Source organism: Amblyomma americanum, chromosome 1 (genome assembly GCF_052857255.1).
Source record: "Amblyomma americanum isolate KBUSLIRL-KWMA chromosome 1, ASM5285725v1, whole genome shotgun sequence".
NCBI classification, from domain to species: Eukaryota; Metazoa; Arthropoda; class Arachnida; order Ixodida; family Ixodidae; genus Amblyomma; species Amblyomma americanum.
Genome location: NC_135497.1, coordinates 423,340,908 through 423,355,040, shown reverse-complemented (window position 1 = coordinate 423,355,040; position 14,133 = coordinate 423,340,908). Strand labels below are relative to the sequence as shown.

The 14,133-nt window shown below is 46.1% G+C and overlaps 1 protein-coding gene across 47 annotated transcripts in view; it reads left to right on the top strand.

The window, feature by feature from the left end:
• mask (multiple ankyrin repeats single KH domain) overlaps nucleotides 1-11,894 on the top strand; it is a 174,340-nt gene extending 162,446 nt beyond the window's left edge. For all 47 annotated transcript variants that reach the window (XM_077650400.1, XM_077650398.1, XM_077650393.1 and 44 more), the window contains 3 exons: nucleotides 1,945-2,091; nucleotides 6,406-6,540; nucleotides 11,534-11,894. In XM_077650400.1, coding sequence (XP_077506526.1) covers nucleotides 1,945-2,091; nucleotides 6,406-6,540; nucleotides 11,534-11,566 — 315 coding nt within the window. In that variant the 3' untranslated portion in view covers nucleotides 11,567-11,894. The remainder of the gene's footprint in view (nucleotides 1-1,944; nucleotides 2,092-6,405; nucleotides 6,541-11,533) is intronic.
• Nucleotides 11,895-14,133: the final 2,239 nt, after the last annotated feature.

Sequence of the window (14,133 nt, the reverse complement as noted above, 5' to 3'; positions counted from 1 at the left end):
AGTGGCCAAACTAGGCGGCGGGACACTGTGTAGTGATTTAGAAGTGTCATCCATCTGCGGTTATTTTCACGCCAAAACACCTCATGAGGAGTTTTAAACCATGTGTGAAGTCGATGCCGGTGCATTATCGAAACAGGATATCGCCAAAAAATATGCTTGGCAACTTGCGACTCGGTGTTAAAAGGCTGGAAAATCTGGAAACGTATGTACAGCTACCCTGGTGACTTTCGCTTTCTGATTTAACGGTCATGCAACCTCCGTGACTCACAAATTCACACTTGGGAGGCGCGGGGGTTGCGCCATCGTTTTGGCGGAAAAGCGCCAGTCACAGGACGGTCGCATGTTCCTTAATATTCCAGCCTTGCGACCATGTTCAGAAGCAGTCGCATGGCCTTTGTGACTAGGGTGCGGTCCTCCGCTGCGCAAGTTGGGACACACTGTCCACCTCTTCACTTTTGAAGACAAAGAAAAGGCCCTCCGATGAGTTAAGGCTGTAGCGCCACTGCCTAAGCTCGCGTAAGGAAGATGAAGCGGTGGGCTGTAGAGCAAAGCAGAATGCTCAGGACCGTTGGCTCAGCCGGACGCTGCTGTCGCCGTTGGCTGATCACTACATCAAGCAAGTCCTCTAGTAAACGTGGCCGAACAGAATTATGGTGTTTGCCATTGCCTTTCGAAAAAAAAAAGCAATAGGTGATGACTGAATATTTTAAAACAATAAAATAGGGCAATCTCACTACCCGAGTGTGTGCGTTGTGCACGTGAGTGTGTGTGCGTGTGATTCAATGTTCAAAATTCAGTTTTAAGCAAAAAACGTGAGTACCCTTGACATGCATGCCACAGCAAGCTGACCATCGAGTCCAAAGTTACACTTGGCCTAAGGAAAAAATAAGTACGGAAGCCAGGTGCGGGGAGACTGTGGTACTGGCTTAGCAGTGTACCTTTTGAAGCATTGCTGCACTGTATTACATGCCTGTGTAGATTGGAAAGCACCATCTTGCCATCTGCTAGTCACTCGCTTAAGACAGCGATGTGATTAAGTAGGCCTCTTTACTGATCAGAAACCATTGCTTCTGTGAACACCCAGACCACATGATGCAGCGCCCTCTCGCTCAAAACCTAGTGCAACAAACCAAAGATGACATGATAGCCCAGCTTTTAGGAGTAAATTTCCACTTCGTTTTTGTCTATTTCAAATTTAACTTGTGTTGCTTGTAGGGCTTGTTTCTACAAGTCCAGGTTTGTTTGGCCATTTGTGCATTAATTACTTAAATTAACTTCTTGTTGTAATAAAATGATCAAGGTGCTCTTTAATAGATCTCTCCCGGCCTACGTCATCAGAGCACATGTTTCTGGTCTGATAGGCAAAAGGTGCCACATACCGAGGAGGCTAGAATCTGGTAACGAATGTCTGCGAGGCATAGCGAGGTGTGTGTACTGGGGTGAATAAAGGTGGTGGGGAGCGGTCATCACAAGCAGAAAAAAATTGGGTGCATTACGCGAGTATATACAGCATACAGGTTTTGTTATTGTTATTATTCACATATGTTAACTTGGTGGCATTTCACTGCATTTGTTCCTCCTCCTTGATGACTGGCGATTGTTTTTTTGCTACGAAACGACAATGACCCTTGCTTGCTTCATGTAGGAAGCTTGTTCTGTAATTAAACAGGCATCACTGCAGCTGCTGCCTTTGGTCAGCTGGCAGTGTGCATGTTTACCACGTGCACACCAAGTGGCCATTATCAGTTGCAGCCTTCTGAAAGCAGGATGCAAAATGGGATCTGCAGGGCTACCTGAATTGCTCTGTGCTGAGTGGCTATGGCAAGTTGAGAGCTGTAATGGCTTGAGAGAAGAGGTTGTGGTGAGGCAGAGAAGTGTGGAGTGAACCATGCCCTGCAGAGTTCGGGGCTAACTGAGGTGTGTTTGTTCCTTGTGCTACTACAGCAGCCCCAGCAACCAGCTTTGAATGCGGGCGGCCTGGGCAGCTGCCCTCCTTTCCTCAATGGCTTCCCAGGCGGAGCAACTGGTGCCATGCTTGGAGGAGCTGCGCAGCTCTTCTCCAACAGGGTGGCCGCCGAGGCACCCCACCAGGTGAGCCACCTGGGTGCAAGTGCCACTGCAGCTGTTAATTTTGGTGCACAGACATTTGAATTCTTGCACAATGCCGGTGATGTCAGGCTTGTAATTTGAGCCCCAGGTGATCATTAACCCCTTAACGTATACTTTTTTTCCCCAAAATGGTACCAAGATGGTCATCTAGTACCTGTGCTGAAATTTGTCTGCAAACAAAAAAAAATGCTTTGGACGAGCCCTTCTCTTCTTAAACTGAACAGAGTCCCAGAAAACACACAATAAGCTGAACTCGTCAACAACCAGAAATGATGGGCTGGCTTGTTCAGGTCTGCTATGGGCATTGGGATGGGGCTGTTTTTAGCTGAACTCTGGCCACTGAAAACGGCTTTAGTTTTGTGAAGCATATTGGATTCATTGCACTGTGAGCCCTACGATGGGACCATGAATACTGACCAAACGAAGCCATGCTGCAAGAAACTGCACAGGCACGCTGTACAAGGCAGTTACGCTAGGCTGGCTTTCAAGGCTTTTGTTTCTGTCATGTTCTTTTTTTTTTTCTTGCCCTTGTGGCCTGACAGTTGCAGCTGCTAGTTTAGAATAAATGAAAAATCTATGGGTTGAAACTGGTCACTACAAAAATGCCGCAGGAGTTCTTGCATTCTCCGCAGTTTCACTGGTTCCAGTGTTCTCTGTAAGCTGTTTCATATTACAGGGGTTGAAAAGGAAATGAGTGCTAACAACTGTTCAGTTTCTTAGCCAGTTTCTTGCTCTGTTTAGATGCCTCCAGTTTACATGCTCTATACAGTTGAATGCTATCTCTCTAAATGCACCTCCAGGGTACATGTGGGAAACATCTTATGGAGACAGTTCGTACATTAAAGTGGTGTTGCATTGTGCAATGCTTTGCTGCCCACTTGTTGTTAAAGTGCACTCGATAGGAAGTGTGCTGTCCAGCTCTGTGTCATGCTCATTGTATATCAATATTAAAGTTGGGAGACATGCAAGCGAGTAATTTTAAAACGTCCGAGTTGATCCAATTAGGGCAAGACTACTAAGTACATTTTCCACTGCTCCTACCCACATGATATCACCTTCGTGCGCTCTGTCACCGGGTTCACTCAAGCAACATAATTTTTCACAGTCGTGCACTAGTGTCTTAATATGCTGATGCAGTAAAAGCTTGTTAATTCGAACTCGAAGGAGACCGGAAAAATTCTTCGAATTAAGTGAAGTTCGAATTATCGAATGTGCGCTAGAATTAGCGGTCATTACCCCCCCTCCAACGAGTGCAGAACCCGAAGCAGTCACATCTAGACTCATTATTGCGAGCTAGGCGCTACTGCACGTTTGTGGCAAGTGATTCTGAGAATTAAATCCATGCGGTCCTAATGGCAAATGAAATTAATTGATCGGCCAGTTATGCTCCAGAAACAAGTACTGGAATGCATCCGCGTGAGCAGCGAGCTTTAGTGCTGGAATATTTGACGCTATTTATGCTCCAAAACATGTCTATGTACGGGGAAGGGTTGTCGAAATTAAAGTAATCAGTGAAGTGCATTTGCTTGCGTTTCTTCTGCCGAGACTCCATCAGCATCATCTGCAGCTTATGCGCAACGTCAGAGTTCTCACTGACAGACAAGTGGCGTGCTGCAACATCGAGCACCGACGCTACTTCATGTGCACTTGGCGGTGGCATAGTCTCGTTGCCGCCGTCGAGACTCATCAGTGTCGGCTGTTCTCACCGCACGTGAGCCATGCGGCATCTGCTGAGAGCATGCAGCCTCAATTATATCTTCATCACTCAAAGGCTCCGAAATTCCCGGAGCCCTTCACTACGGCGTCTCTCATAGCCTTAGTCGCTTTGGGACGTTAAACTCCCATAAACCAAACCAACTCAAAGGCTCCAACATCTCCACACTGCTGTCCATGTAGCTCGCGGCACCACCAATAAGCACGACTGCAGTGGCCGAACCGCCGAACTGCGTTGTGTACACCACGTGATGATGTGACCGTGGCACAACGAAAACTTCGAACGGCTTGTGCCGAAGCATCAGTGGTGGGCGACTTGCTTCGGCAGCGAAAACCTGCTACAGCACGCACTGAACCGCGGGCTCCGCGAGCCTCGTGCACTCGACTTTTACATTTCTAGTAAATTTGGAGCATGGTTTACTCACTATGGGTCAACTTCTGTCTGCTAGGAGCGGTGTCGCTCCTTGTTAGAATTAACTGTAGTGGATGCAAACTTGTTCGAATTATCAGGAATTTTCCCCTATTGAAATACAAAGGGCTGGTGCCGGCACCCGGGCGTCAGTTTGAATTAATGAGCTTTTAATAATATTCTTTCACCTAATACTTGGTTGTGGTCAAGAAATGTGATTTAAAAGTAAGAACATGTGTGTATCTTCAAGCCAGTGCTGCCTTTCTGACCTGAACTGAGGCCCCATTGCTAAACTTTGTGCTGAAAAGCCAGTCCAGCTGCAGAGCCTAGTGAGGCACTGCTTTCTTGGTTGGTATAGAGAGGAGGGGTGCTGTGAGGTGCATCACTGTGATGAAAGCTCTTCTATGCATTAATGTGTCATAGCTGTGCTTAAAATTCTGGGTTTTTGGTGAGGTGCAAATAGTGGTTCCATCATAAGGAAATCAAACAAGTGAATATGCCCTGAAAAAACTGCATAAAGCTGGTACACTGTAAACTAAGGAATAATTGGCAGTATACACGGAACAGTAAAGTATACAATTTTTGTCTAGTAAAGCCTATCTTAGAAGCATTAAAGTATGTTTGCATTGGTAACACGCCTCACAAAGCTTCATACCAGCAGAACAAGAAAAACTGACATGCGAGCTATGCAAAGAACTAGAGAAACTAAGGAAACAGCATTTCTCACGATTTTATGATAAGCACATCTTGTTCTACCCTAGCTTACTACTAGAAAAAAATGTAGTTATGATGACTGTTTTTACTCTCGTTAGAGAAGTAAGGCTCCTAAACAAGTTATATTTTAAAAAACTGCTTTTATTCTGTTCCACAAAACAGACATTCGAGGGGGTACCCAAAAGTTTTAATTCTCACCATGATATAAAGAACATACAATAGTCACTTGCAGTGGTCAAAGTTTGTTCTTCTCTACATAGTCTCCCTGCAGAGTCAATTTTTTCCAGCGTTTGCTCACCTGTTTCAAGCCCTCTTTGCTCGAAAACCACTGTTCCACTTCGAAAATGACATCCTCTCTGTCATCAAATCGCCAGCCACGAAGTGGTTTCTTCATCTCTGGAAAGAGGAAGAAGTCGCTTAGTGCAAGATCAGGCAAATAAGATGGAATAAGGGGGAGCAAAAAAATTTCATTTCGCTCCAGCTTAGCTAAATTCTTCTGGGAAAAGTCATGGCAAGATTGCATTTGAAGAGGTGTCAACAAGTGAGGTACCCCACGTGCAGACACCTTATTCATGTGCAGTTCCTCATGAATAATCCTCCACGCAGTTCCGTAACTTAGTCCAGTCTCCACCATCACTCTTTCCATGGTCGATCTTCTGTCGTCGAGGATAACGGCCTCCACTTTCTTCACCATGGCAAGATCATCTTTGATTGAGGGTCTGCCTACTCGTGACTCTTCTGTCAGGGACATGTGACCACTTTGAAAGTTCCTCTTCCACCTCACAGCCATCTCATGTGATGGGCTTTCATCCCCATAGACAGCTTTCATTTCATCGTGGATTTGGCGTGCATTGTTGCCATTCAAATGGAGGCACTTTGTAACATAACACTTAAATTTTGTGCATCATGCCATCAACCTCGATCAGTTGGGTCTCCGCACAGAGGCGACAGAGGCCACTTTGCCTATCACTGTTTTCAGCGCACAAAATGGGGAGACATGCTGTTCTCCGCAGGGAGCACAGACACTGCCAAGGGTTGTGGTTACTGAAACCACTGGCAGCAACTGGATCAGCACTGACCTGGATAGAAGTTTCCCGCAGTGCAGTGTATGTCTGTATGTATGCATGACATGATAGGCTTCATAGTGCTGTGACTGAAAGAATTTGGCTCGAGGATGATATCAGAGATTGCAGGTTGATTAGTTTATTGTTCCATTTCCACAAACTTGAACTCTCAATCTAGAGTTAAATCTGTTTCAGCATTGCATGTTCAGAAAACAACAGGCTTCAGAGGTGAGCCAGCCTGCTGGCAAGCATTGTGAGAGTGACCTTATGATAAACAGCAGTGGAGCTTGCCAGGTTGCTCTGCAGTGCTACTGCTCACAGGTGTTAAAAAAAAAATTGGAGCTACAGGACCATCTGCTGGATGGACATGCAAGTGCTGCTTATTGTTCATGGCAGGAGGCAACACCCTGGTCCCCGCACAAGCTAATGGGCAGCGCACCTGGTGACTCCTTGCACCACCATGCTGGCCACCACCCTCACCACCCACAGCAGCAGCCACCGCACCATGCCCACGTGGCCACCGCCAAGCTGGTGGGTTTCTTTTGCCCATCTGGGCAGGTGCACATGCCCCAGATGTTGAATGGGTGTAAAAACAACGCAAATTGCACTAGAATGTGTCTCTGTAGCTTACCTTGATTTTATGAAGTGTAGAATTTGTAATTGTAATAGCTGCTCAGCATCGTGCATGCTCGCATTGGACAAGCAGAGGTCCGCTCAAACAGCAAAGGATTCTTGCACTATGCAGCACTGCAGCAGCTGCTGTTCACATGAGCACAGACTAGTCCCTGAAAGACAAAATCAGCAATTATTGTGCATCAGCTGGGTTGCCCTTGGTTTCGCAACCATAGAAGGAAGCAACTCATCTTGGTTTCAGTTCCGCACAAAGTACCATGTTTACTTACTCAATTTGCAGACTTAAGTAATTTTTATGCAAGTATTTTGTGAGCAGCTTTGAAGAAAATTTGTTGCAGGAAACTCGGGATAATGTATGTATGCCATTGGGTTCTCTTAATACCAAGGAATGCAATAAGGGTAAAATAATTATCTTGGCTATCATAGAACTTGAGTTGTAGGGTACTGAAGCTGCCACTTCAGGAACGACAGTTTTCTTTGCATTGCTGAAGCGCCAACTTCGAAACCATATATCTTAAAGGGGCCATGACAGCCTATTTTCACGCATACCCTGCTTATCGCCTTTAATTCCCAACATGTTAGATTACAATTCCCCCAAGTTCTTGTCCGCTATTCATCGCTCGATAATTAAACTCAAATTATCAAAAGGTGCACTACAGTAACTTTGAGGCACGAAAGGAGCAGAGAAAAGTGCCGAGTGCGACGACTTCCGCGCTGCATGTACGCCTTTGTAAGTCGAACATACCTTTCCTTCGAGAACCCTTTTGCAGGAACCAAGCCGCTTGCAAAACCCTACGCGACTCAAATGCTTTCACTGCCCGCACCGATGAATAGTCACTGCCGTCTAAATGAGTGCTTCGAAATAATAGTACAGCATTTTGCTGTGCGTGCGCATTGTGCCCCAGGAGTGCGACGATTACGACAACTGCAGCCCCGCGCTGAGGTTGTTTACATGGCTGTGCGCAAACAGTACTGCTCATTTGCGTGGCATAAAACGCCAGATGGGTTATCCTTGTCTTAAATATTACGTACTCTTGCTCACAAATTGCACTTTTACTCATTTACGCACCATGATAACCCTGCAATAAGCGCCGATGATGCTATATCGCCTGCTTGGGAAACGCTTCCCGTAGGATACCGGCGCTTTCCACTAATTGTATCTGCTTTCTCTTATGTCACCAAAATTTAATTTTAGATCGGTTTAGCTAAAAATATGTTCGGACATTACTTGAATTAATGAAAACAACCAGATTTGTTGTCCACAGTCGACGCAAACAGCTGCTGCCGGCTGCCTTCTGCATATGCTATGCAGACCGGGTCACATATATCGGCACTTCCCTCTTATTGTACTCGCGTCCTGTGATGTAGGCAGTCCTCGCTTTGAGGGCACCGTAGCCAAAACTACGCTCGACAGCTATTTGCAGGCGCTAAAACTGGCGAATTCGCTCTCTGCAATCGCCGAAATCGCACACACGAATCCTGCGTACTCTCCAGGCCTCGTCACGAAAGGGGCCGGCGGTCCACCGTCAACCGAAATTCAAGAATAAGGCAAAAGTTCCTCTCTGATTAGTAACAAAGTGTGAAGATATGATATGTAGCTGCTTGTTTCGCTTTTTTCGATACGGATAAGGTACACAAGCGCAGTTTTTCCGGCCGTCGCCTCACCGGGCGTGAAGCTTTCATTCGGCCGCGCAAGCCCAGGCGACGGCGGCGAGCGGCACTGTCGTGCGGCGTTTTCTGCCAGTGTCGCTTGCCTCACCGATCGGTTCTATGCGCAGGCACCGAATGAAAGCACATCTTCGCTGGGGCACGCACATTGCGTATGTCGCCGTGGCTACCACTAGCGAAGAAAAACTGCGTTACTCTTAACATTACTACGATACGCGATCGTTGATCGTGCTGGCATCGTCGTCGGTCTAGCGTGACAGACCAGTGCGTCAGCGACGGCATTTGCTTACCGATCAGCCCACCGACCGTCGATCGCCGTCGCATTTGCCTGTAGTGTGACCGGACGCTACCTATACCGAAGAAAAACTGCGTTACTGTTATTATCGCTTTTGCGGTACCGGTCATTTATATATGGAGGATGACTGCTACTTCGATTGCCCGTGAAAGTACAGGGGTGAATGAGACCTCGCTGCACATATTGCAGCAACGAAAGCAGACGACGTTGCTCCGTGCATGTGCTAGTGACGTCACGAGAGCTTTCAATATGGCGGCCGCTGCCGATGGGAGGAATCTCCCGATCTCAATTTCGAACGTATTTTTTGGAAAATACAGCGTGTCCAGGGCAGCCAAATTTCGGAAATTGAATCATAAGCTCTTACATTAGTTACTGAAGCAGAAAACTGCAATGTGAAGAACGACCATGTCATGGCCCCTTTAAGTTCTATTATAGGTAGGAAGACAATTTTACCCTTATTGCATTCCTTGACGTCAAGAGAACCCAGTGGCATACAATTAAGCAAGTTTCCCACAACAAATTTTTTTTCAAAGCTCTTCACAAAACACATGCATAATAAATGCTCAAGGAATTGTTTTACATTAAATTAAATGACATTTTTAGAATCGGCACACAAATATACATGTTCCCTGAACATTTCTTAACTGTGACTTCATTAATAATTTTTTTTTTTTTTTTCAAGACAAGGCTCCCCCCATAAATGAAGGCTTCAAAAAGGCGGTGTGCAAATTATGTTAAGAATTTGCGAACAAGGCCGAAAAATCTCTACAAAGGTCATAACATTCAATATATGCTGTATATTGCCTCCTGTGTGTAGACCAACTCGTACCCTTCGCTGGCCCCCCCAGAAAAAACGTTGACGCCAAATATGACTCATAACCCCTCCCGCCCCTCCCCTCCCGTGGGATGGCTTGAGAGCACATGTGCAGCTCACATAAAAAACACGCAGCGGTGCAATTTCAAAGACAGCAGTGAGACGCAGACAGAGACAAAAAGGTGATAAAACAGTGCCCTCGCATGCAGCCCAGCTGACTAGCGGCAAACTGAATGGGAAACGGGTAAGTAGTTTTGCATTCTGACGTGTACTGGAGGTTGCCAGAAGTTTGCTCTCGCAGCTGTTCATCTAGGAAAGTAACCGCCAGCGCGAGCAAGCTGGGTAAACTGCATGCAGTTCATCCCCTCGCTACTCACACTTTTTGCAATTGCACATGGTGGCGTGGTCATGCATGCTGGTGGTCTGCCACACCAGGGAGCTTAAAATATGAGAGTAAAAGTTTTTTTGATAAATCTTGGTGATAAATTAGGGGTGCGCAAATTGTGTGCGTAATTACGGTAGTTTCGAAAAATTGGTAGATAGGGCTATCATGCGCCTCAGTCACTGCATGCACATTCTGGTCTCTTTTTTGTTCATGGTAGTAAACTGCATCATATGAGGCATAATTGAAGAGATTTTACCGCTCGGCTCGTTGGTTGTCTCAACACCATCATACGTAGCTACTTCCTTGTTCTGTGGGAGTTCCCACTATCAAAAAGCTTACTGTTGAAATGCATCGTTCTGCAAGGCTCACAATACAGTAGAACCTTATTAATTTAAATCCCCACTTGGCTTTGAATGTCGTAACAGAAGAATTATTTCTGTTAAGTTGGCTTTCAAATTTCCTGAAAAGGAAGGAAAAGAAGGCAAAAGCAAGTAAGTTTTTTCTATGCACGTGTCGCATGTATATGCAGTGTGATTATCTGAAGTCATTTGTGTGGGATTTCTTGTGATCTTGGGAACTCAGATTTTGTGTTCAAGTAGTTCTGCACTTCACTGTTACCCTCATCCAAGGTGTGTTAGGCATTCAGTGCTGCTGCAATAAGGCCTCTGGCAGGCTTGTCATTGCCGGTATTGTTGGCTGCCGGAACCCTAGATGCACTGGTCGCAACATATGCACGTCAGGTTCATGCACCTCATTTGTTAACATAATGTACTAACCAGGGGAGCTGATCTGTCAAACCATGCTTGATGCGTCCAGAAATGAGTCATAAAAAGTTTGGGAATAGAGGGTTGATGCTGAGGTGGGCTGCGCAGCTCCTGCGCTACATTCAGGAGACTCGTGCTCTGCAATCACTGGTGTATCCTAACTGCAAGCATATGGTCTCGTCTTCTGAAGAGTGCACCCATGCTGCAAGGGCAAGTTAGATCTCTTCTTACTGTCAGATTTGAACCCATGCTGCCTCATCACACCTGCATGCAGAAGAAAGAATTGCTCAGATTGAGGCGTTCAGTGGTGTGAGAGTGTGGCCTTGTGGTGTAGGCAGAGTGCAGCAGCTAAGAAGGAGGTGTGTTAAAGACAGGTAGGTTACATGCATTGTGCTCCCTTGCAGCACTGCAGAGACAAGCAAGGCTGTGAAATGCCCCCTCAGCATCGTCACAGTAATGATTGTGTACCTTGTTTCTTAACAAGCCATCTTGGGCTTGGTTCTTGCGTCTTAGCTTTGTCACACTGCGTAAAGGTCATGTGTGGCTTCCTAGGAAAATGCTGCAGGCTTTACTGTCACATTTGCCAGTGATTGTTAGTTGTGATTAGTGCCCTCAATGAGGCTTGATTGACCTTGTTCTTGTGTTCCTCTCTCCATTGTAATTTAAGGATTGTGAGCGGCATCTTGAGTGCGCTGCTGTTGAGGATACCGGTGCAGATATCCCTCGCTGCTGCTGGAAATGTGGTTGTCTACATCCCTTTGGTGCTATTAGTTGTGGCTGTCATTTGATGGCATGCCTTAATTTTTTTACTTTACTGTGTGGCAAACTTGGATTTTGTTCTCTTTGAAGTGTACATATCCTGTGGAGGGAGCAACTGATCAGGTCTGCAGCGTACTTTGATGGCCTGCGTTGCATGCCGGTGAGACTGATGGTAACAGTGTGTTATGTGTTGCCTTGCATTGCAGCCTTGGCAGAGCTGGACGCACCACCAGACGTGATTCGGTCCCCCGGTCCCTTCCATTGAGTAGCCGTCACCATCCCGACCACACGAGGCGGGCACGTCCAGCCAGTCCCTTTGACAGGGGAAGGGAAATAGGAGGAGGAACCCGTTTATATATATTATAAATATATATATACACACACACAGAAAAAGACACCAGACACACACAATTGTGCCAGACATACAAACGCACATACATGGAGACAACACATAGCGAGAGATTAGAAAACTACCGGACAACCCACCGGTATGGGAGGAGCTAAACTTGGGCGGGCAGGCTGCAGCGCTGTTAATAAATGAAAAAAAATAAAAGCAGGTTCAAAAAAGCTCAGTGTGTTGTGCTGTGCTTGCCAGGTGTGGTTGCAGGTCAGGTGACCAATGCTCACACCACTGACAGTCATTGCAGTTTCATCACTGTCCACCAAGAGGAGTTGTCTCTGGTGCAACTTTTTAGCTGTCTCTCAGTTTGCTATAGGGGCTTTCGTGTACTGTGGCTTTCATTGACAAAGTGCTGAAATGGGTTGTTGATATGGCGCAAAGTGCTAGAATGGCCTAGATTTTCACTGTACAGAGCTCATTGTGGAAAGTCTGTTAAAAGGAGCCTGATGTGTTTAATTGGGAAAGCCATAATCATCCGTTGGAACCAACCTCATAATCCATAATGAAGTAAAATCTTCTGTCTAGGAGTGGCATGCATGCATCTGCGAAATTTATTATACCTGCAAGGCCTTTCAGCCTTTAAGTAAGCAAGGGGGATGGGGGAAATCTAGTAATAAACATTGTGCAGTTCTTTGAATAAATGTGTTCTGTGAAAAAGGCTACCGTCATGTACAGTACGGAATGTCGAGCACTGTACTGTTGCCAGATGTCTGTTGGCAAAGTGACTTCGGAAGTTGCGGTCGTAGCGATACGGTGCGGCGCATTTGTTGGCAAAACTCTAAAATACTGTTCTCGAAACGAAGAGCGGTAGCTTGGAACTAAAACGCGAGAGGACCGACCCTTCATACTTCCTTGGTAAGCCTGACTAGCTGGCTGTGCAGCGGTGCAACATTCTCCATGAGGCATAGCCCACTTATCCCTTACATATGGGTTTCGCCGCGCTGCAAGCATCGTGCAGATCCCAAATTCCATGGCAAACCGTAGTCTCGAAAATGAAACGACGATACTGCTTAGGCTGGCTCCAAGGCTTAGTTTGTTGTCTGCCTTTTTCTTGTCCCCTGTGGCTTAAATTTCGCAGTTTCAGGGTTCTAATGAACTGGAATTTCGAAGGGTGAAAGTAGTCTCTGTGAAATCGCGCGCGCAAGCTTTTCCGCCACTCCAGCTGCTAGATGAAGTATCGGACAGCTTCAACCGGGCCTGCAAATCACAGCATCATCAGTCGAGCGGTTAAACCAACAGCAGAAATAACATGAGCTATCGCGTTGCTATAGAAATCTGATGCTATTGCATGGAGCTTGTATCTCGGCGTTTGGCGTGTTGGCAATCCTTCAGTGCAACCATGCCACAAGGTTTTTTTTTTTTTTTGTTCCGCGACATGGGCAAAAGACCAGGCGTGCAGTGACAGGCGCATAGGGGCGGCAACGCATTTCAATGCTCATCCTGGCCAGCACTGAGAATTTCTTGCACGTGGCCGTGCCACTGAACTTGCACTATCATGGGCAAGTAGGCACCCATAATAGTTCAGGTTTGGCGATTGGGCCATGCGCGTTCCACGCCTCATGCGGGCCAGGCTTTACTGCTTGGTCACCATGGCGCTGACGCTTACCGTGTAAAAGGTTCAAATAACGCATGAAATTAGGCCACTTGGTTAAGAGTCATCTCATAGGGCCTAGAGGAAATACAGGACTATCTGCCTGCGATTTGGGCCACTTTGTCTAAGATGTTCTGCAGTTTTAGGCTTTTTTCGCCATAGTATCGTCAGTGGTGAAGCCCATTGGAATGTGGCTTAAGAATTGCTGACTAGCAGGCTGCTTAACTTATATTGAATAGTTGACTTTTTAACTATTACTGTTATTTTCCTGACTTATTGAGAGGCATGGAGCCCACCATAAGTGATATCCGTATCAGTTTTTAGAATTTTGATAATGCACTTGCCCTCGGCGCTATGTCTCAACAAATTGCCTGTTTCAATGAGCTACGTGCACTGGAGAGGTCGCTTTGCCTGCAATCTTTTTGGAGGTGCATGTCTTTTGGCATGCTGTAGGCAAAATTTGAAGGGCCACAGTGTCATGGGTATGAATTTTCGAAATTCTCAAAACTGATATGAATGTTACTTACGGTGGGCTACATTGCTTCTCAATAAATAGGGAGACAGTAATAGTTAAAAAATCAACCTATTCAATATTAGTTAACCAGCCTTCTAGTTCGCACATCTTTGCTACACCACTGACAATGCCATACTGAAAAAAGCGCCCTGCTTACTCAAAAAGCCTGTTTTTAAAAATTGCAGAACATCTTAGGTGAACCGCCCAATATATCCTGCACCGTGGCCGGAGCTTTACTGTAGGTACCCATTTTATTTCTTTGCCAACGCACTATAGGAAGTTGTCAAATGCGCTGTGGCGG